Source organism: Ciconia boyciana, chromosome 13, assembly GCF_034638445.1.
Source record: "Ciconia boyciana chromosome 13, ASM3463844v1, whole genome shotgun sequence".
NCBI classification, from domain to species: Eukaryota; Metazoa; Chordata; class Aves; order Ciconiiformes; family Ciconiidae; genus Ciconia; species Ciconia boyciana.
The window spans coordinates 12,548,036-12,571,493 of record NC_132946.1 but is presented as its reverse complement, the minus strand read 5'-3'; the positions used below and the strand labels follow the sequence as shown (position 1 = coordinate 12,571,493).

The 23,458-nt window shown below is 41.5% G+C and overlaps 1 protein-coding gene across 1 annotated transcript in view; it reads right to left on the bottom strand.

Moving 5' to 3' along the window:
* LOC140659139 (uncharacterized) overlaps positions 1-23,458 on the bottom strand; it is a 104,420-nt gene that overhangs the window by 66,915 nt on the left and 14,047 nt on the right. Inside the window, exons 8-17 of the mRNA XM_072878403.1 lie at positions 21,648-21,751; positions 19,959-20,124; positions 18,338-18,520; positions 15,057-15,209; positions 13,603-13,747; positions 4,808-4,966; positions 3,961-4,079; positions 2,590-2,871; positions 1,405-1,560; positions 759-943 (exon numbers count right to left, since the gene is read on the bottom strand). Of these exons, the coding sequence (XP_072734504.1) occupies positions 759-943; positions 1,405-1,560; positions 2,590-2,871; positions 3,961-4,079; positions 4,808-4,966; positions 13,603-13,747; positions 15,057-15,209; positions 18,338-18,520; positions 19,959-20,124; positions 21,648-21,751 (1,652 nt within the window). The remainder of the gene's footprint in view (positions 1-758; positions 944-1,404; positions 1,561-2,589; positions 2,872-3,960; positions 4,080-4,807; positions 4,967-13,602; positions 13,748-15,056; positions 15,210-18,337; positions 18,521-19,958; positions 20,125-21,647; positions 21,752-23,458) is intronic.

Below are 23,458 nucleotides of genomic sequence, written 5' to 3'. Positions count from 1 at the left end.
CTATGAAAAGCACCTTCTTTTTAAAGCACTTAATTTAAACCATAGGCTGCTCATCCTCTTCAATAAATACATAGAGTTTGATGCTGTAACACAGTATATTCTAACATTAAAATCATGATGACTATTGCGTTTCAGGAAATAACTGACAAAATTATATGTACACTTTCTAATACAAATTAAAGTATAGTTCTACTATATCTCCTAAGGGATTTGAACCCAGACTTCAGCATGAAATATCGGGAAAGGGAAAGCGATTAGCATTGAGTATCATGGTGTAAGTTTATCTCTATCTATACAGCACTTAGTGAAGTTTAGTAAATGTATTCAGTATCTATAAAAAGCTACAATAGCCAGGTAAGGCAACATAGGGTTAAATCATCCATTGGTTTGTAGATCCATAACCTGTAACTGCATGTCTGATCCTAAGAAAAATCCAAGATGCCTTCCCTGTAACAGGTAAAGCATTCAAAAGATGATCTGCATGCAAGCATTTAAGAATTTGATTTAGAGATAGGAGGAATCTTAAAACTTAACTGGAAAAGTACAGCAATAGAGTTCAAAATCAGACAAACAGGATAGGAAACCACTGCTGTCCTTATAGCGTAGCAACCATTCAGCAATATAAGGCTGATGACTGCTTGAGTTCTTTGGGAATCTCCTAATTGATTACAACGGACATTCACACAAAACTTTCACATCAGGAATTGCTGTTTGACATCAGGAATATGTGAAAGCAACACATTTGCACCAGTTATTACCTTGGCTTAATATATCCATGTAGAAAGAAATTTGACTGTTGTTTGAAATCCGCATTCCCTTTGATTTTTACGTTGATTGCTGCTGAGGCATTAACTGCCAGCTGAACAGGAAAACCTGAAATTACTGGAAACTGCAATTCTTCAGTGGCCAAACTCAGCCTTTTATTAAACTGGACTTCTTGCCCCTATGGTGAAAAAACCCAAACAAACAAAAACCAGAATTTTATTTTGCATAATAAAGTCAGCATTCAAGAATTTTTCCAGATACAACTATCCACTGCATTTGTCTGCTGTGAAAGTGTTTTTAACTGAGCTGATTTGGGAAGTAAGGTAGAAAGCAGCCCAAATCCTGCATCTAGCCAGGGCATGAGTTTTTGGGCACTAGTCCTACCCCAGTTAAATAAAGAATTAGTTTTCACTGAAGCATGGATGGATTTGAATGAGAAAAGCAAGAGATAAGAACCATCAAACAACAGAACAAGTCCTTGCCTAATGTATTGAATGCTCTTTAAACCCAATACACACTGGTGTCTTTTAGAGTTCAATTTAGAGAAACAGGAAGTAATATTTTGTATCTTTTACATATCTGTCAGAAAGTAGTTTCTCAAGGCATTTACTTTTAAATAGAAAAAAAGGTGCCTTTTACCTTCAGAAGTTTGACAGCCAACTCAGCCATATTTAAAGAATAATGTTTCATTTGTTTTCTTAAATCTTCACAATCCAAGAAGCTAAGTTCATTTCCAAAGATTTTCATGCTTAGCTCACATTTCAGCACCTCCTTTCTCACCGTTCTCTCAGTGAACTGACACGTGATAAAGAAATAAATCAGGAAGAGAATGATGTTTATATTAATTTCCATTCAAACTCATAGTAAACAATTCCTCAGTGCAGGTTATGTTATTAGTAAACAGACATTAGGCTCCCTTTTATAAATATTCCAAGACCGCTTAGGATCCTGGATTAGTAACTGTTCTTTCCAGCTAAACTTCAGCTCCATATCATGCAAGCTGACTTTCACTATGAACACAGGTAATGTCTACTCCTAAGATGACTGGGCAAAAGGAGAAGTATTGCAATATATACCCACAAACAGATGAAGCTTTGAAAAATACAATCTCAATTAATACAACATTATGGGTGCCATGATTGCTAAATAAACTGCTAAGAAGTAAAAATTTTACATCTTCCCTCCTTATGAATCAATACAACAGCAACGCAACATGAACATGAGCTTACACTGTAAGAAGAAACTCTAAGACGAGTCCCAAGAAGAGAGATGGTCTAAGACAAACTAAATAAATCACGGCCCCCAGGTTTTCCAGATAATACATCAACAATCAAAGTCAATTCCCAAAGCTTTCCTGTTATATACATAGAACACAGCTCTCTCCAAACACGGGTAAATTCACAAAGGGCCACTGTAACATCTGACATCAAACTGGGAAGTCAGATTGCAAACAGCATGACTCAGGAACTTAACATCAAGCAGCTGTTTTCAGTGCCACAGAAGTCAATAGAGGAAAGGACTTCGGTATAAAGAAGGATCAGAGCTCAAATAATGAGAGGAAGCCCAAAACACAGGCAAAATACTCCCCTGGCTGAGAGTCACTGTTTTGAGACAATAAAACAATCTGAAAAACTGAAGATCTGGCTCTTTGTTGCTTTGTATTTTATGCAGCTGTTAAGTTCTCTGCAAGTGAGTGGAACAAGTTACAAATGCTTCATGCAAAGGAGTCACAGTAATACAGAGCAGTTGTCCAATGCTAGAATGGGGCCCTAAGTTTAACTGGGGAATGTCATTAATTTTTCCAAGATCTACAGAGTCAGTTACCTTTTTGACTAACTCACTCATCTTGCTGTACTTTCTCCCAGGACAATTCTGGTTATCTTTTCTCAACTTGGGCTTGCCAGACTTGGTCACAAGATGATCAGTGGGGCTGTATTGCTTCAAAGTCAGCTTCCTCTGCTTGACTTTTCCTGTTGTTTCCACTGGGTTTTCTGACTTGTGGTTTCTTTCATTACTGTTTGCAAAAAAACGGTCACTGAAAGGAGCAGACTTCTGCCCAAAAATCTTCTGCACGAGAGCTTCAGCATTCTCTAATTGTACACCAACCTAGGGGAAAGCATACAGCATTGAAAACCCTGACAATGAGATGCATAAGCCACGTCCTGTTCTATAGGCAGAAATTAAAAAAATACATCCAGATGCAACCTTTAGGTTTTTGTACAAAGAAAGATTTACCATACAAGATCACAGTGGTCTACAAAGTTTAGTATCCTACCCCATGCAGCATCCAATACTGGATATTTCAGTACTAAATCTTTCTAGTAAAAACTCCAGTTTGGTGATTATGTGAAGCTCAGTACAAAATAAAAATCCTTTTTTATTCAGGTGCTGCTTCATTTACACCATGATGGGACAGTTTGAGCTACTGCTATTTCAGCACGTTACAAACAGTATTTTGGTTGGAAAACAATAACGCACCCTTTTAGTGCTCCTGAAATAAGATTCTGTTTGGAAGTTTGACTAAAATAGTATTACTAACACACATAAATCCAGGGTATATGACACTGAAAAAAATATTTTGTTCCCTTGCAAGCTTAAACTTGAGATCTGAAGGCTGCATTAAATTCTTTCTTTCACATACACATTTTTACCTGCAATAAGGAGTCCATATGCCAAATATTGCTTTCTCTTGGAGGCACAGCAGAGGCACAATTAAAGATTATAAGGTTGCAGGCAGGCCATTTAAATATCCCAAGCACTGGATGCTCAATGGGACTAAAACAGTGACTTCAGTTAGGTATACACGACTATCTCTTGTATTAAAGGAACGGTGTACCCAAGCCAACCTATTCTCCACTGTAAGTCAGCCAAAGAAATCCTACTATCCTAAACAGGATCTCAGAAAGCACTGACTTTTATCTTTCATTTCAATCAACAGCAAGAGCTGAATATAACTCATTTGGCTAGCGTATGGTACTATCAGAGTGAAAGTGGTTTTATTACGACTAAACATTATACTACTAAACTACTCCATTATACAAAGGAGTCATCAGTCTGAGGTAACTTTGCTGTAGCAGTGAAAAGCATACCTTGCTAAAGGAACTGTAATGGGAAAATAGAAAATATTTCTTTTTACTTCAATACACCAAGCGTTCCTTGAGTAGGGGGATAAAAAAAAAAAATCCATAAACTTGCCTCCAGTAGATTTATAGCCTGCCCCATAAGGTGAACAGTCAAATTTGTCATGACTGACCGTGGTAGAAAAGATGCAGGAGAAAAGACCACTGATGCTTCCATATTTGCACCTGCACCAGCTGCAACAGAAAATATCAGACATCTGTCATTTGGAGATCAGCTATTCTCATACACTTTGCAAGTCTCATCGTTCTTTGGGAAACTGCAACTCTGCTCATTAAGAAGATGGTGAATAAAACATTAAGTCAACAGCTGAAATTATTTAACTTTTTAGTATAGCAAAGACTTTAATGGACATTACTGAAAGCCTACTACCTGATTAGCACTAAAAGAAAAGCATTTACAATATATATTGTACAAAATTGCACTGGAAGAGATGGACAAAAAATCAAAATGTTACTCTGAAAAATATTATCTAGCTTTTTTGCTAAAAACAAATGATGAACAGATAGTAAAACAGGAAGGAATTAGTCTGAATCTTTTCTTATGCCAAGAAAGGCACATGAATCAAAAGAAAAAAAGTACATCTCAATCCCCTGTTGCTGCAAAGGAAGCTCACTAAGGAAGGAATCAATACTTGGTGTTCACAAAAATAATCTAAAAAGTTCATTGGTTCTTATTCTCCGTTCTCACAAAAGGCAAAGCTGCATGGTACCGGGCTTGCTAGCATTACATTTGATATAATCCAATTAAGGTCAGAGCAGAATCAAGCCTACATGCATATCTGGGTACTATTGACTCATAAAAATCAAAATTGTCTGGAGCAACATGTAAAGGACCAGAAAAGCCACGTGGGATTTTAATACTCCATATGCTACAAAGCATTAAGTTCTAAAACTCCACATACCTGAGTGGAACGTGACATCAGAATATGAGGAGTATTTCCATGTCTCCCGCTCAAAATCTCTGCTAAGGATTTCATCAGGAATAGAATCTCGAAGGTGCTCCTTCAATGGATCATCCGTCTCCAGGAGCTGAGAGAGATGACTCCAAACAAAGGAGCCCACTTAAATTAAACAAAGAAAAGCATTTGGAAATTAGACAAAAATTAGAAACAATTTTTAAAACTGATACAGGGAACCTTTTTATTTATTTATACCAGAATTAATCCTAAACCATTCCCCTGATGACAACAGAATTCATTCATTCTCAGCACCATTCAAATCAGTCTGATGCACCTATCTTTACCACGGTCAACTTATTTAAATACTGTCTTATTCCTTCCAATATGGCATGTGAGGGCCATTCACTCCCTAGTTTCATTTATGCCTCTCAGCTAACCTAGGCAGGCAAGGAGGTAAGGTTAACCTACTTATTTACTGTTTGCAAAGGATATTCTGTACTAAATTCAAAGGAATGCTGCAAAAAAAAAAGATACAACTCTAATACAAACATTAGAGGCAGGCTGTGCAGCTCAAATGATATTGGACTGTTTCTGTTCCTTCTTCAAAGAACAGATGTAACAATTATTTAAAAGATGGTTTTAAACTTTAACTTTGGCAGCATCACTCATTTTGTTCTTGAAAATCACTGACCCAGTGTACTGAAACATTAAAAAAAAAAAAAAAAATTTAAGTCTGGGATAGACAGCAAGCACATGAAAATCTTAAAATAACAGTTAAAAACTGTAAGCAGGAATAAACAAAGCTTTTTAAAGGCAAGCATTAAGCAACTTTAAATACACAGAGATCTATTAATCAGATACCCTACATGAACATTGGCAAGTGATCACCAACTCTCCTGAGGCTTATAATGGAATTACAGGTGGACTTATAAGAGAAAATTGGCAATAAAGTTTCTTTACATACAGCAACCAAATCATTCAAATATGAAGACTCTTTCTACATTGTGCAATGTACAATATTTCCAAAAGCACTTCCAAAAAAAAAAAAAATCCACATACAGTTAAACAATTGTGATTCAGAATTACTATTTCTGTATGACACTGTGCTGATTTCATGGTTTGGCCACATATGCGCTGCGTTGTGGGGGGCAAACATATTCCACGTGTTTTGCAGTCTGGTTTTTAAACAGAGGCTTTTTTTCTCCTGAAGATAAAAGATATTAGGCTCCAGTGCTAACTGAATGCGCAGACACTGAATACTGATATAACTGCGTTTTTCACAATACAACTTCTTTTTTTCATGTTGCTTTTTCTGAATGTGGCAACTAAAAACTAGTATGTGCTCTATGCCTTCAAAAGCACTTGTTAATCAAAAGTCTATTGTATAAATTATTTAGGTGTTACATTAACCAAAGACAAAGGAAATAAACAAAATCCATGAGTACTGCATTAAATTGTTTAACACATAGAACTTTTCGGATGGACTTGTAGAAGTCCTTCATAAATCAGAAAATTTATTTTTTCCACAAGGAGCCACAGGGAGGAGAGTCACTGAGGGTACACCTTGATAGTATTTCTCAGGCTGATGCAATTTCTCTCTGTTTGAACTCTAAACAGAGGGGAACAAGTCCCTTCCAAACCACAAGCCATATCATCAGGTGAACACAATGCTGAGCCTGAGCTCATAATCGCTGCAGGTTATACTGGTCTGGACATAACATCCTGATAAAACGGATACACGGCTTCAAGTTCAGAGCTGGCTAGGATTCAGACACACCACAGTGCAGACATAGCCTGCTTTCATCTGCCTGCAAACAACCTTATAGATACCCCTTTCATGTTTGCTCCTTCTTGACAGATTAAAAGCACAGGATTAGTCTAGAGGTATTCTTTGTTGAATGTGGTGAAACCATTTAGAAAAAATCCCTCCTTCATCCAAAATATGGGATCAGCTTAAACATCTGTGTGCTTTGGTAATAAAGAGCTGATAGGACTCTGTACTCTTATAGAACCTACAGTTTCATTTCATACTAGCCCAAACAGCTTCTCCTTCAGATAAGCTACTTACATAAAATGACTATTTTTAAACATAGTATAGAAGATTTTCTACTCAGCATCAGCTCTCAATTCAGTCTCTCATGTCAGTAATCTGGCTCAGATCAGACAATAATTGATCACGGAACCACAGAAGCAGGAAGCATAAACCAGAACAAACTAACAGTAATTAAGATGTTATACTTATGCTAACCTTTTCCCCAAATGACTGCTACACCGTTGGCCAGCTATATATGGGACAGATGATTAACACACAAAGTCCTCACAAAGTCCTTTTCACAACGTTCCTTATACAACATGCCCCAGTTCCCACATTTCGCCTTTTCCCTATGTTATAAACAGGGATGCCATTCTTGATGCCATTTGTTTGCCATTAGATCCAGAGTTCTCAAACTGTGATCCTTAGTGGACTCTCAGTTGACCTGAAGCATCACTTCTGGCACAGTGATGAAGCACCTCCCACTAAGCCTTGATGCTAACTGCAGGAAGCCCTAAAGTTCCTAGGTATCTTAAATAATCTACATGAAAATCAACCGGCCTTTCTTTGTAGTCTTCAGATCTGCTTAGTTTCTGTCTAATGCTATCTTTAAAATCATAGAATCAGAATGGTTTGGGTTGGAAGGGACCTTAAAGATCATCTAGTTCCAACCTCCCGGCCATGGGCAGGGTCACCTTCCACTAGACCAGGTTGCTCAAAGCCCCATCCAACCTGGCCTTGAACACTTCCAGGGATGGGGCATCCACAGCTTCTCTGGGCAGCCTGTTCCAGTGCCTCACCACCTTCATAGTGAAGAATTTCTTCCTTATATCTAATCTAAATCTACCCTCTTTCAGTTTAAAGCCATTACCCCTTGTCCTATCACTACGTGCCCTTGTAAAAAGTCCTTCTCCAGCTTTCTTGCAGGCCCTCTTCAGGTACTGGAAGGCTGCAATAAGGTCTCCCTGGAGCCTTCTCTTCTCCAGGCTGAACAACCCCAACTCTCCCAGCCTTTCCTTGTAGGAGAGGTGCTCCAGCCCTCTGATCATCTTCATGGCCCTCCTCTGGACTCACTCCAACAGGTCCATGTCCTTCTTATGTTGAGGGCCCCAGAGCTGAATGCAGTACTCCAGGTGGGGTCTCATGAGAGCAGAGTAGAGGGGGAAAATCACCTCCCTCGACCTGCTGGTCATGCTTCTTTGGATGCAGCCCAGGATACGGTTGGCTTTCTGGGCTGCAAGCGTGCATTGCCGGGTCATGTTGAGCTTCTCATCAACCAACACCCCCAAGTCCTTCTCCTCAGGGCTGCTCTCAATCCATTCTCTTCCCAGCCTGTATTTGTGCTTGTGATTGCCCCGAGCCATGTGCAGGACCTTGCACTTGGCCTTGTTGAACTTCATGAGGTTTGCATGGGCCCACCTCTCAAGCCTGTCAAGGTCCCTCTGGATGGCATCCCTTCCCTCCATCATGTCGACCACACCACGCAGCTTGGTGTCGTCAGCAAACTTGCTGAGGGTGTGCTCAACCCCGCTGTCCATGTTGCCAACACAGATGTTAAACAGTGCCAGTCCCAATACCGACCCCTGAGGAACACCACTCGTCACTGGTCTCCACTTGGACATCGAGCCGTTGACCACAACTCTTTGAGTGCGACCATCCAGCCAATTCCTTATCCACCGAGTGGTCCATCCATCAAATCCATGTCTCTCCAGTTTAGAGACAAGGATGTCGTGCAGGACAGTGTCAAATGTTTTGCACAAGTCCAGGCAGATGACGTCAGTTGCTCTTCCCTTATCCACCAACACTGTAACCCTGTCGTAGAAGGCCACCAAATTTGTCAGGCACAATTTGCCCTTAGTGAAGCCATGTTGGCTGTCACCAGTCACCTCGTTATTTTCCATGTGCTTTAGCATAGTTCCCAGGAGGATCTGCTCCATGATCTTGCCGGGCACAGAGGTGAGACTGACTGGCCTGTAGTTCCCCAGGTCTTCCTTTTTGCCCTTTTTAAAAATGGGGGTTACGTTTCCCTTTTTCCAGTCAGTGGGAACTTCACCGGACTGCCACAACTTCGCAAATATGATGGATAGTGGCTTAGCAACTTCATCCGCCAGTTCCCTCAGGACCCACGAATGCATCTCATCAGGTCCCATGGACTTGTGCACCTTCAGGTTCCTTAGATGGTCTCGAACCTGATCTTCTCCTACAGTGGGCGGTTCTTCATCCTCCCAGTCCTTGCCTTTGCCTTCTGTGACTTGGGTGGTGTGGCTTGAGCACTTGCCAGCAAAGACTGAGGTGAAAAAGTCATGAAGTACCTCAGCCTTCTCCATATCCCAGGTAACTAGGTATCCTGTTTCCTTCTGGAGAGGGCCCACATTTTCCTTAGTCTTCCTTTTATCACCGATGTACCTATTGAAGCTTTTCTTGTTGCCCTTAACATCCCTGGCCAGATTTAATTCTAACAGGGCTTTAGCTTTCCTAATCTGATCCCTGGCTGCTCAGACAATTTCTTTGTATTCTTCCCAGGCTACCTGTCCTTGCTTCCACCCTCTGTAGGCTTCCTTTTTGTGTTTGAGTTTGCCCAGGAGCTCCTTGTTCATCCATGCAGGCCTCCTGGCATTTTTGCCTGACTTCCTCTTTGCTGGGATGCATCGCTCCTGAGCTTGAAGGAGGTGATCCTTGAATATTAACCAGCTTTCTTGGGCCCCTCTTCCCTCCAGGGCTTTATCCCATGGTACTCTACTAAGCAGACCCCTGAAGAGGCCAAAGTCTGCTCTCCTAAAGTCCAGGGTAGTAAGCTTGCTATGCACCTTCCTCAGTGCCCTAAGGATCTTGAACTCCACCATTTCATGGTCACTGCAGCTGAGGCTGCCCTTGAGCTTCACATTCCCCACCAGCCCCTCCTTGTTGGTGAGAACAAGGTCCAGCATAGCACCTCTCCTCCTTGGCTCCTCTGTCACTTGGAGAAGGAAGTTATCATCAACGCATTCCAGGAACCTCCTGGATTGCTTATGCCCTCCTGTGTTGTCTCTCCAACAGATATCAGGGTGGTTGAAGTTGCCCATGAGGACCAGGGCTTGTGAACATGAGGCTGCTCCTATCTGTCTATAGAGGGCCTCATCTACTCGGTCTTCCTGGTCAGGTGGCCTGTAGCAGACCCCCACTATAATGTCACCTGTCCCTGCCCTCCCTTTAATCCTGACCCATAAGCTCTTGGTCAGCACCTCATCCATCCCCAGGTGGAGCTCCATACACTTCAGCTGGTCATTGACATAGAGGGTGACACCCCCTCCTCATCTCCCCTGCCTGTGCTTCCTAAAGAGCCTGTATCCGTCCATTACAACACTCCATAGGAGCCATCCCACCATGTCTCCACGATGACAGTAAGATCACAGCCCTGCAGGTGTGCACATGTCTCTTAACTCCTCTTGTTTATTCCCCATGCTACGTGCGTTTGCATAGAGGCATTTAAGTTGGGTCCCCAATGAAGCTGACTTACTGGCTGGAACTCCTTTGTACTGCTCTTCAGGTGCTCTCCTGCTGACCTGTGATCCTTCTCCAGGCTCTGGGCATCTATTGCTGGCACTGGCATCAAACTGGTAGGAATGGGATGGATTGAGGTTCCCCTCCCCTGGCAACTTTAGTTTAAAGCCCTCTTCACCAGCTTGGCAAGCCTGAAGATGCTCTTCCCCTTCTCCGACTGATGGACCCCATCAGCCCCTAGTACACCAGGTTTCTCAAAGTGAGTCCCATGGTCTAAGTAGCCAAACCCCTGGCTGTGGCACCAGTCCTGTAACTATTTGTTGATTCACCAGATTCAACTGGCCCTTTCAAGCCCCTTCCCTTTGACCGGAAGGATTTATGAAAAAACTACCTGCGCTCCAGAGTTCCTTACTGCTGCTCCCACGGCTCTCTAATCCTTCTTGATACTCCTCAGACTTCTCCTGGCTGTTTCACTGATGCCCACGTGAAACAACAGCAGCAGATAATAGTCAGTGGACTGTACGAGGCTTGGTAGTCTCTTGGTGGCATCCCTGATACGAGCCCTCAGTAAGCAGCACACCTCTCTAGAGAGTGCGTCAGCTCAGCAAATGGGTGCCTCCGTACCTCTCAGAAGAGAGTTGCCTACTACTATCACCCATCGCCTTTTCTTAGCTGCACTGCTTGTTATACAGGGAGCAGACTGGGCTGCCTTACTCAGCGTCCCTCCTGGTGTGACAGGTCTTTCCTCTTCAGTCTGCAGAGCAGTGAAGTGGCTCTGCAAGGGCATCTCAGGCTTTGGGGGAAGTCTCTTCCTCCTGCTGGTCCTTACCATTGCAACCGTCCATTCTTCTGCACTACGGGCCCCCCTCCCTTCTGTGTGTGCCGGTGGGGGAGTTTTTGGCTGTTTGGCCATGGTCTGCGGGTCCATTGCAGACTGCAGCTATCTAACTCCTTCTCAGCCTCCCTGATGTTACGCAGCCTTCTCACCGCCTCCTGCAGCTCAGCCACCTGCTGCAGCAGGCCCTCTACCTGGGCACACCTTTTGCAGGCAGGTCTGCCGCCTGTCCCTGCCCCAGGAGAAAGGTCTAGGCACTTCCTGCCGTCTGAGGTCTGCACTGCAGCCTCTCCCTTCAGCAGCCCCGTCTGGGTGGACGCATCAGCCACCGCTGAGGTAGATCACAGAACCACAGAATCATATAGGTTGGAAAAGACCTTTAACATCATCGAGTCCAACAGTAAACCTAACACTACCAAGACCACCACTAAACCATGTCCATAAGCACCTCATCCAAACATCTTTTAAATACTTCCAGGGATGGGGACTCAACCACTTCCCTGGGCAGCCTGTTCCAATGCTTGACCACCCTTTCAGTGAAGTAAAATTTCCTAATATCCAGTCTAAACCTCCCCAGTGCAACTTGAGGCCATTTCCTCTCGTCCTGTCACTTGTTACTTGGGAGAAGAGACCAACCCCCACCTCTCTACAACCTCCTTTCAGGGAGTTGTAGAGAGCAATAAAGTCTCGCCTCAGCCTCCTTTTCTCCAGGCTAAACAACCCCAGGTCCCTCAGCCGCTCCTCATCAGACTTGTGCTCCAGACCCTTCACCAGCTTCGTTGCCCTTCTCTGGACACGCTCCAGCACCTCAATGTCTCTCTTGCAGGGAAGGGCCCAACACTGAACACAGTATTTGAGGTGCGGCCTCACCAGTGCCGAGTACAGGGGGACAATCACTTCCCTAGTCCTGCTGGCCACACTATCTCTGATACAAGCCAGGACGCCATTGGCTTTCTTGGCCACCTGGGCACACTGCTGGCTCATATTCAGCCAGCTGTCAACCAACACCCCCAGGTCCTTCTCTGCTGGGCAGCTTTCCAGCCACTCTTCCCCAAGCCTGTAGCATTGCATGGGGTTGCTGTGGCCCAAGTGCAGGACCCAGCACTGAGCCTTGTTGAACCCCATACAACTGGCCCCAGCCCATCGATCCAGCCTGTCCAGGTCCCTCTGCAGAGCCTTCCTCCCCTCCAGCAGATCAACACTCCCGCACAACTTGGTGTCATCTGCAAACTGACTGAGGGTGCACTCGATCCCTTCATCCAGATCATTGATAAAGATATTAAACAGGACTGGTCCCAACACAGAGCCCTGGGGGACACCACTTGTGACCGGCCGCCAATTGGAGTAAACTCCATTCACCACCACTCTTTGGGCCCGGCCATCCAGCCAGTTCTTTACCCAGATGGTGCAGACCTCCCAGCTGGAGCTCTCAGATGAGTGCCCACCATTCTGCCTTGAGGGTCAGGTAGGATGAGTGCCCTTGACCTGTGCAGATGGTCACAGAACGGTGCCCAGTTGCTGCGCTATGTGTACTTCAAGTCTCCCACTGAGCCAGTGGAATGCCCCTCCTTCGAAGAGGCACCCTCCCTGCGTGAGCTGCCATGCAAACTGCCACACCATGCCCTGGTTGATGCACCATGCCCTGTTTGCCCGCCCTGGTCACAGCGCTGCCTGGGGCAGCCTTTTGTGGGGGTGGAGGGTGGCTGTCGTTACTCCTGTCCCTGCCCACGCCTCGTCAGCCGCTCTTGTGAGAGCTGCCAGCTGCTGGTGGGTCTCTGCGCTCCCCTGGGGTTTCCCCAGGTCAGGAAACCCCCCTGTACGCTGCGATCCCCCGCTTCACTGCGGAACACGCCTGCACCGGAGCTGATCGACTCTACAAGTGGTGATCAATATTAAAACCATATCAAAACTGATGTAAAATAACTGCAAAGGAGGACAGTACCAAAGAAAGACCATGGTAGCAAGTCCTTATAATAAGTATTTCTGTTACATCAAGTAAACAAATAGTAAATGTAGAATTTAGGAGCATTAAAAAGGGAATTAAGAAAAAGCTTACTTTATACCTGCAGCTTGCAATATTTTTTTCTGCCACTTACTTGTTTCTCAACTTAACAAAATGTAATTTGCAGTTATTAATTTGTATTTCTAATGCACTAAACATCAAAGATGTTCCATGCATCTCTTTTGCAAGAGCATTCAGCTAATGAAATGTTGCCAGTAGAGGGAACTAATTCTATGAAAAGCCACTCCTTACTGACTATTGCTAAAATAACAGTATCACAATTCCAATACAAAATGTGGCCATCATACCAACAGTCTTTTAAAACAACCTACAAAGTATTACAATTAAATAAAAATTTATATAGGTTGGTACCATTACACCTGTAAAGTAAATGTTACATTGCAGTATTAGGAATGTGTAAGAATGTGTTAGCCAGTTGCTTGGCTAACCTTGACTGGATGTTTCTTTCAGCAAAGTCTTTTGTACTTGTTTAAACAACTCTTCATGTGGACATTTCATTGCTATGTAATAAGCAGCAATCCTTATTTCCACATCTTCGCTGGTTGCTTGATACAGCTGAATTAATATGGCATTCTAAGAGAAAAAGAGAGAAAGATAACCAAAAGATAAAAAAAGAAAAAGACAATTATGATACTTACTTCCCTAAAACATCTCATGTGTGCACTTTCAGTTACAGGTGGGATTTTCTTTCTGAGAGATAGCCATTGCTTTATACCTGACAAAGTCACTTCATGCAACATGTATACAAATGTATGTACATATTCTCTATACTACCTTATCCACAAATTTCCAGAACAAACTGTCAGTATGACCTGAATACTATACTGATTAATTTATACAGGACTGTCTGCAACACAGAGCCTCACTTGCTAGCACTACTGTGAATGATGGTTTTATTCCACCACAGGGGAGAGTTGTTCTATTATTTTTCACACATATGCCGCAGCTAATACACAGACAACAATGGCTACATTTTTGTTAACAGGCTATTAAGATCATTAGTCCTGGTCTCAATCAAAGGGTAGGACTGTAACAAATTTATTCTGTTCAATACTTCCCCGGTACCAACAAATATGAGTTGTTTGGTGAACTTCCAGGAATTAAGACATTGGTGACTGATACTAGTAACATTTCTACTAGCATTCAACACCCCCAGACCACCCACAGGGTGTCAGCTTAGCAGTTCATTTGCTAGACAATGATGGGGTGTATGACAACATACAGACTTCACACTTTCAACAGGTGTAAGGAGCAATACCAAGCTTCATAACTGCAGACGCAGCAGATTATGCCAATCCATGCTGCGATTGAATTTTAAAAAGCCATAGAAAATGCTTCTTCAAGTGCAAGTCCATGTGGAATTTCTTGTTCTTCCGGAGCAGGACTGCCAGCTTTGCCCAGGCTAGCACTCCTGGCTTTGCCATTCTTTTTAGTATCAAGTTATTTGAGATAAACAAGTTTTGTGTTTTCTTCTATTAAATCAGTAACAAAATGTTCTAACTATGACAATTACAATAAGCTTCTCACATTAACACTTAGCATTTCACAGAATTATACAGTGGAACAGACTATAGGAAAAATTAAGTACTGTGGGTTTTCAGCCATAACCCACACGGACATAAGCCACCCAACTGAAGTAACGTTTTAAGAAGTCATAAGCATTACCTCAGTCACTGGATGTGTTACCTCAACTATAGCAAAGTTAGGTACACATTCAGCAGGGCGGTCCTACCAAACTCTGCAACAGCAGAGGAGCTCTGCTGGAAGACACGTTTACACTTGTTCCTTATTCATTTGCATGTTTCATAACTATTCCAGAAAGTCAGAACTCTGGGACAGCACCAGGAAGCCATCAGTCACCTGCTGGCAATAAATCACTTACCCTGACAGAACATGGAATGCGCCTGAAGGCCTGGATAGCAGCTAGACGAATTTCGATCGGATTACTTTTCAGGGAAGCACACAAGCTCAAAACAGGAGCTAGTGAAGCTGCTGCCAGTCCTGCATTTCCAATGGCTTTTAACACCAGTTGCATCTGTAAATACAGAGCAAGGTAGAATAAAAAGCTCTCCACATGTTGTCAGCTGTACATAAAATTTTACTGCATTAACATTTTCTGTGAACATTCTCTGTTTAAAATGATTGCTGATCATTTGGGGGGTTTACTGCAGCCCCTATTGTACCAGCTATACTCTGGCTTTAGTGTGAGGACAAGACTCATATGACTATGGACAGCTGTTCTAATGCCATGTAGCACTTTTAAGTAAAATCTGGCTTCAACCTGCTGGAATACAAAAGCATTTAAAAAAACCTGCATTGCAATGCAAAAACAGAAGTCATGGATTTGACGTACAGTAAAAGTTTTTCAAGTACTTTGATATTTTGTCCCCTTTGATCACAGACATTTTGACCTTTTAGTGATTCAACACGGAGTTCTGGACACAATAACCAATTTAAAATAATAATTTGTCAACAGATGCCATAGTGTTACTAGTTTTCTTTGCTAAACATAAAATTTGTATGTTTAGCAAAAACATAAAGAACATAAACCTTTGCACAACATACACCTGCGCAACTTCAGAACCTAGAAAGCATGTTACTGCTGGCAATCAATGAATTTTTAATGACAAGCTCTGTATTAAAGTTTAGAGTCCAGGGACTTCAATGCAATATGGGGCCTGATTTTCCTTTTACTGACAGTCCCCTAGAAAAAACTAAACTGAAGCCAGCACATTTAAAATGTTCAAAAACCTTCCACAACTGTTTGGGTCAAAGACTCCATTCACTGTTGGCTTGAGACATCAGGTGGGAGGTCTCTCCTGTTCTGCTCTGCATATTCAGTAAAGTTGTCATAGTCAAAGATACCTCTCCCACATGTCTGTACACTCGCTCACTGCAACATGCTGCTGAGTTTCAAGAGGCTGCTCTCCATTCATCAGACAACTGTGTTTCAGCGGTAAGTTACAGAACAGTTTTCAAGAAGCTAATGGGGCTTGGGCAGTCTTCCTCACCGTGCCCCTCTTCATCAGTTCCCCATTCCCCCAGTTACTAATCTCTCAGCTAATTTTAATCAGATTTGTTGGAAAACAAAAAGGGTTAAAAAAAGCAAAGTTCTCACGAAAACAGGCAATTGGGTGGGTGTACTGATTTTGGCTGGGATGGAGCTAGTTTTCTTCATAGCAGCCTGTATGGTGCTGTGTTTTAGATCTGTGACCAGAACACTGTTGATAACACAAAGTTTTAGCTATTGCTGAGCAGTGCTTGCACAGCATCAAGGCCTTCTCTGTTTCTTACTCCATCTGCCCAGCGAGTAGGCTGGGCGTGGGTAAGAGGCTAAGAGAGGACACAGCCAGGACTGTTGACCTGAAATTACCAAAGAAATATTCCAAACCATATGGTATCGTTCTCAGCAATAAAACTGTGTGTGTGGAGGAAGAGGGGGTGGTTCCAAGGTGCTGCTCAGGAACCGGGTGGGCAGTCTACTGGCGGTGAGCCAATTGCTTTTGCATCACTTTTGGGGGGTTTTTTGTGGGTTTTGGGGTTTGTGGGGTTTTTTTTCCTTCACTTACTAAACAGTCTTTCTCTCGATCAATTAGTTTGCTTGGTTTTGCCCTTCCAATTCTCTCCCCCAGCCCACTGCAGGGGGAGTAAGCGAGTGGCTGTGTGGTGCTTAGCTGCCTACCGGGATTAACCCACTACAGTAGAGCCAAGAAATTAGTGCCCTTCCCCACAGAGAAAGAATGCAATATAAACTGAATAGACATTTGCTTCATTTGGTCAACTGCTAGCAAATTGGCATGTATAGTCATCCAGTCCAGCAGCACAATCCTAGCTTGGAACTACCCATATGGCACTCCCCTTGCCCAGCTGGCAGCAAAGGATGTAAGAGGAAGCAGGGAGAGAGCAGATGCTCAGGTGACCATCTGACAATCAATTAGTGACACTGAAATCAAAGCTTCTCTTGAAAATCCCACCCCACATCCATCTTTGGGAACTTAAATGGCTGGTTTGATTTTTTTAAATACTTCTAAGAGCTCAGTAGAGACCAGTGAGGCACCTCTGAGAGACATGAGACCACTCACCAGTGAGTGATGCCTCTTTCTGACGGAGAGCACAGACTTTAAAAGATACATCATGTATTCCAATTTTTTCTAATGAGAGTAATGTATCCCCAAACCATGTAAAATCCCAATTCTACCAAAATGAACTAGGTAATTTCATACAGCACATAGTAAGAAATTGCAAACATAAACAGCAATTACAATTCTATGGCTAACAGAAGACAAAAAGGTTCAGCAATGGAATCTCTTTTGGTTTTTTTAATCAAAATTTTGTTCAAGGCTCCCAATACATAAAATCTGTTTTTTTAAGTTATTCCTTCAATAAGTTGGGTAAGAATTAAAAGTGAACAGACTGCTCACACTGTATGAAGAAAAATACAAATCCCATGTGTTTAGCTTGCATACTGGAAAATTAAACAGACACAAATACATGAGATAAACTTAGCTCTTGGGCTCTTACTGCTACCTGATACTGGTGACAGTGTATCTCCATTTTCTAAGCATGAGAAGGAAGAACCGATTGTTTAAGTAGATCATCAAACAGAAGATATAAAGATATTTCTTCAGCAGCAAATGTCAATTAAAGATAAAAAACCCCAGAACTGTGACAGGAATTACTCCTAACTCAAGATCACACACAGCAACTAAGAACAACTTTCCTCTCCTGTTAGTCTCCCAGTATCATAAGTGACTTACAGCCAGTAACATTGTGACTCAGCAGAACTTGTTAGCCAGCAATAACACAGCTAACACTAACTGTACGTGAATTTGAGTCAACAAAGGAATAGGAAACTTTCATCAATGTGTCATTTTACAGAGGAATGATAGGTGTTCTTCCATACCCCAAGTTATGAAGTTTGCTTCATCTGAAGACCCAAGACTTTTCCATATTTAAATACACAAGAACATCCATGCTGATAGGTTGTACTTGTTGGATTACAAAATTTTATCTGCCCATCCTACCAAAGAATATTAATTTACAAAGCTTGTATTCATGGCTATCTGGAAATCCACTGAATGCCATTTTCATCAAACAAGATCTAGATCATAAAGGGAATAGAAAAGTAAAGCATTATATCATGTGCTTCTATATGATTGATACCTGGCTGAGTCCTTCTGAATCTTGCACAGTACAGCTTACTCCCAAAAATTTCCCAAGAGTCCTCATCACACTCTGCACAGCAGGTATATCATCACAGGAGTTGTAAGCTGAGCAAAACCTATGTAAGAGAGCAGTTACTCCTAAGAAGCAGCTCTGGCTTGCTCCTGGTGACTTCAGCAAAGGCTGTAAACAAGCACAATAAGAACAGGGTGTTTCAGAAGAGTCATTCTCATTATTACTGTAACACACAATAAATGTATCAAAATATTTACACACTAAAATTCAATCTCAACAATGCATGTTTTCAAACAGCCCTTAAAGGATTTAAACAAACAAACAAACAAACAAAAAAGGACAACCCTGCAGAGATATAGTGGAAAATTCTTCCACCTTCACATGTAAACATACAGGTTAAATTAGTGTCAACACGATACAGACCTCAGTTCTTTTCACAAGAAATCATGCCCTGTGTGCTTAGGAATGAGTGTGAAAACAAATCTAAACTATTTTCCAGGAGCCTCAAAATACTAAAATCCTCACCAGTACACAGTTTCTCTAAGTCCCACCTCAATACTTAGCAAAAAGCACCGACAGCTCAGTAAGTCACAGGCAGTTTAACATTTTTATAATGAAAATAAGTTTTTCTGTCCCGTAAACCTGCAAATTCCAAATTTCCATATCCTCTGAAGCAGGCCTGTTACTGTTGAAAATCCCACCACTTCAACCAATGTTTGCAAAGCCCAAATGAACTCAAGATGAATTATTTCACGCAGATGCTGTGGAAAGCCTGGTAACGCCGAGAGCTGTTTTTTGTAATCCTGGTCAGAACCTGTCTGATTGGGAACAGCAGGTTGTGATATACTCCGCAAGATTCTCCATGGCTGATTAATGGTTCATTAGCACACAAGCCAAGCAGGCATAATATTTTACTTAATTAAAAATATATTCTTAATGGCTTATTTAAACTACAAGACTATCTATGATTTTACCACCTGGAACACTGCAGCTTCACAAAAAAACATAGCAAATCCAGCTTCAGACTCCAAGAGCATGACAAATTACACTGTATAAACCCAGCAGAACAACAGATCTTTAAAGGAAAAATATACTATAAAATGGAGACAGTATTACTCTGCATACAATTAACTTAGTTAAGGAAAAATATCAAAAGCTGCAATAGTGCTGCATATACGAAGGACTGAAATGTCTCCAGGTGCTAAATACAAAGCTTGTAATGGACCAAACTGGAGAAAAAAAGCTATCCACACCAGGGGGTAGCTGCAACAGCATAATTCTCCTCACACTGACCTGACCTTGAACCTCAAAACTAATTAGCTCAAACCAGTCTCTGGAGTCCACGGGGTAGTTTGTATTTTTTTTTTTCTCCTTTTTTTTTTTTAAAGTCTCTAGGCTATGAATGCAAATTAAGCTTCAGTGACCAAACATGACTGCATCCTCTTTTGGAATCAAGATTAAAATAGCCACTAATTTAATCACCAAAATTACTTGGACAGATAGAGTTTTGTATAAATCTGTGGAAAAGACTATTACTGTAAAACACAAAAATTATGAGCCAGCTAGACTGATGATAAATCAAAAAAGAAAAACAACATCTGCTCACAGCAAGAGATTCGATCATGCCCAAGGTGGGTTTAGGAATGAATGAAAATGACCAGAAGAAATATTCCACTTTGTCTTCCTCGACTTCTCCGGAAGCTATAATTTCTTTCATTAGGACAACACATGCCTCTGTAGCACAAGACGGGAGAGCATCCATTAGAGGCTGCCTGTAACACAAGAAAAAAGTACAGCAAATCTAAAATGACCAGAATACTCAAGAATCAAATAACAAACACATTGAAGCTGGGCTTCTTTCAAAGTAAATAAAAATCCACCGAGTTAGCAAATGCCAGATTCCATAGAAATCAATATTATCCTTTGGTTTAGCGACCTTACGGAAATATGCCTCAGCCAAGATGTGATGAAGTGTATGGGCGTTTCAAGAACTGTGTGTAACCAGGCTTTTAAGAAAATATTCAGTTGCTTTCTCTGAAAATGAAGCCAAAACATATCCCAAGTTTGACTCCTAAAGACTGAGGTACCTTAAAGCACTGATTTTTTTATTAAGGTGTTTTTTCTCTTTCACTTCACCAATAACAAATGAAAATATTAAACTGAATTGACTAGCTTTTACTTCCTGTGCTTTTTTTAGACCTTATCTAAGTGGAAAGGTTACACCAGCATGACAGACAATACACATTTCAGCTCTTAAGAGTCCCTCTGTAAATATTCTGTACCTACCTCCTATACTGGTGGATGGACACTTTTGCACTAACTAGGAAGCAGTTAAACTCAACAAGGTAAAAGCACTTGCATCAGAGTAAGAGAGTAGTCTGCATGGGATTCTTTTTGGCTCCTAGAGTTAATTACTTTATCCTGAGTAAAATTAGTCTAAAGTTAATACAGAAAGAGGCAGAGTAGTTTAGATTACTTTCTAATATTTAAGAATATTAACATGACTATTTGTCAAAAGGTGAGAATAAACCTAAACCAAAACAAAATTTGCCCCTTTTGCATGAAGTAAAGTTTAAGATACTGTCACAAACATAAAACCTGACATGAGATGAATTTCAAACAGGCTGAAATCAAGTAAAAAAACTTGTTTATTTGTTTACACTTTTCAGAATATTGATTTTGGAGGGAGAAAAAAATTATACTGGTTTTAATAATACTGGATTAGTATTTTCTGAAAGTCTCAAACCATTGGATCAGAACGATTCCTGACTGCAGAGGAGTGGGGGCCTTGATCTTTAAAGCTGCAGTTCAATGCTCGGCATAAACCATCCTGAGATCAGACTGCTACTGAAAGATGGGGCTCCACCACATCCATAATCCCAGCCTAACGTTTGTCTCCTCTCCCCCATAAGTACAAAGGGCACTGAAGGTACAGATCCAGGTAAGTTTTTTCATAACGAACGGCAGCAGACACTTAAAACCAGCAGCACTGATTTCCATCAAAGCCATGACTCAAGTTTCCTGCTCACATTGTTCCTGAAACAGGAAGTCAGTCTGTGGGAATAGGCATGGGACAGGAAAGTCTATTTTGTACACAACGTTCATTCAGTAAGGAGAGAATATCATCCTTCTGTCACATAAAGAAGATCTGCAATACACTTTCTTCCTTTACAGTGCTACAAATTTAAATCCAACATTTGGGCATGGATTTAAGACATTAATCTATTTTAAATATTTAAAACACATTTCTTTCCTATGTGTATATTTTTAAATGCAATTCCTAAAGGGGCCTTACCAGTTGTCTCTGCATTTAAACGAAGATCTTTGCCATAGCACTTTTAAGGCCTCAAGAGAAAGATGTCGAAGCTCAAACACAAGAGTCATGAAAAGGTTTGCAGTCTGTAAGAGAGCACAACAACAAATGTAATATTACACCTGCGCAGAAACCAGCTCTAGAGAACAGAGCACAAGAAGAGACTTTGGGTTATACCAGCATTGCTGTTGCTTTACAACGTAATCTGAGAGGAAAACCTCCTCTCTTCCCTGTGCCCCTATCTTCCTTTCCTCCCTTGCTTTTCTCTTCAGGCTGCAAACATATAAGGAGAGAAGGGCTTTCACTTAGGATGTCAGGCAGTCCCTCAAGCAACAGTGCACAGTGACCACTATGCACCACTAGCGTACAAATGAACAATGAACCAAAATGCAGCACTGTGGCTACAATCCAGAAGAGAAGGCCATAATATTCTCTGAGTTTGTACAGCAAGATCCTGATTTATGACCAGAACTGCTGACACAGCCTCAACACAAAATGAAACAATAGTCAAACTAACTTTATTAGTCTTGTTTATAAGAAAGATCATTTAACTGAGGTTTGGACAATGCTTAAAAGTTTTGCTGGAGTACCTCTGGTGCTGTGTGAAAATATCCCATGTTACTGGGGAAAAGCCCAAGCATAAACTGCTCTTACCTCTGCAGGCAGCACAGGATTAGTTAAAACTGAATAGAATAGACTATTTCAGTTGGAAGGGACCAACAACAATTATCTAGTCCAACTGCCTGATCAATTCAGGGCTGACCAAAAGTTAAAGCATGTTACTAAGGGCATTGTCCAAATGCCTCTTAAACACTTGGGCTTGGGCATCGGACTGTAGTAGCAGAAGAGCTGTTCTCCCTGGCGAAGCTGAATTGCTACAACATACAGCAGCTATTTTACCTGCAGTACATTATCACACACACTTTTCAGTGTAAAGAAATTCTAGCCCTTCATTCACAAGCTGCCCCTTGCTCTTGTGGGCAAAATGGAAAAACCTACTTTAGGGTTACTTCATTAAAAAAAACCCTAAGATTTCAATCGAGCTGTACAGTTGAAGCTGAATAGTTCTGTTTAATAATTTATTTGCATGTGCATGGCTGAAAGAAATTAAGAGCAATTCAGAGCTGACCCACGCTTCTCTGTTAAGTGAAGTAGCTAACTGTCCTAGACTTTACATTAAAAAACCACCCCACCAGTCCCACCCCCCACTTAACTTATATGGCAGTATCTGTTTCCTATTAGCTGAAACAAATATTTTTCAGGAACTACTGTCTCAAGGTACTTTTGGATGTGTATTATATTACCAGCAATAATTTTTATTTTCTAAAATGTGATGCTGGAAATCAAATCAATCAAATATTAAATTGAAGTGAATGCATTAGCAAGAAGACAGAAGCCGTTCTATTTTTAAGCAGTACAAACCTTTCAGTGTCATCCTGACTCAGACCAGGCTCTGTATTACCTACCTAGTCTGTCCCCTGCTGAGAAAGGAGGATATTTTCTCCTTTTTTCAGATTATTTTCATTTGCACGTACACTAGTCATCACATTGTTATTTTGGCGTCAGTAGAAGCTTTTGGAAAACGGTATTTTAAAGGCTAAATAGCATGTAGATGTGTTCCTCTGCGACCTGATCCAAAGTTCAAGAAGGGAGATAGGTCTCATTACTTGAAAAATTAGCAGAATGTTAAATACAGTAGCTTTTATGTTCATTTTAACCTAACTTTATAATGTACCAGTTTTAATCATGGTCCATGTCATACAGATTCACTTCAGTTCTTTATTCAGTTCAGA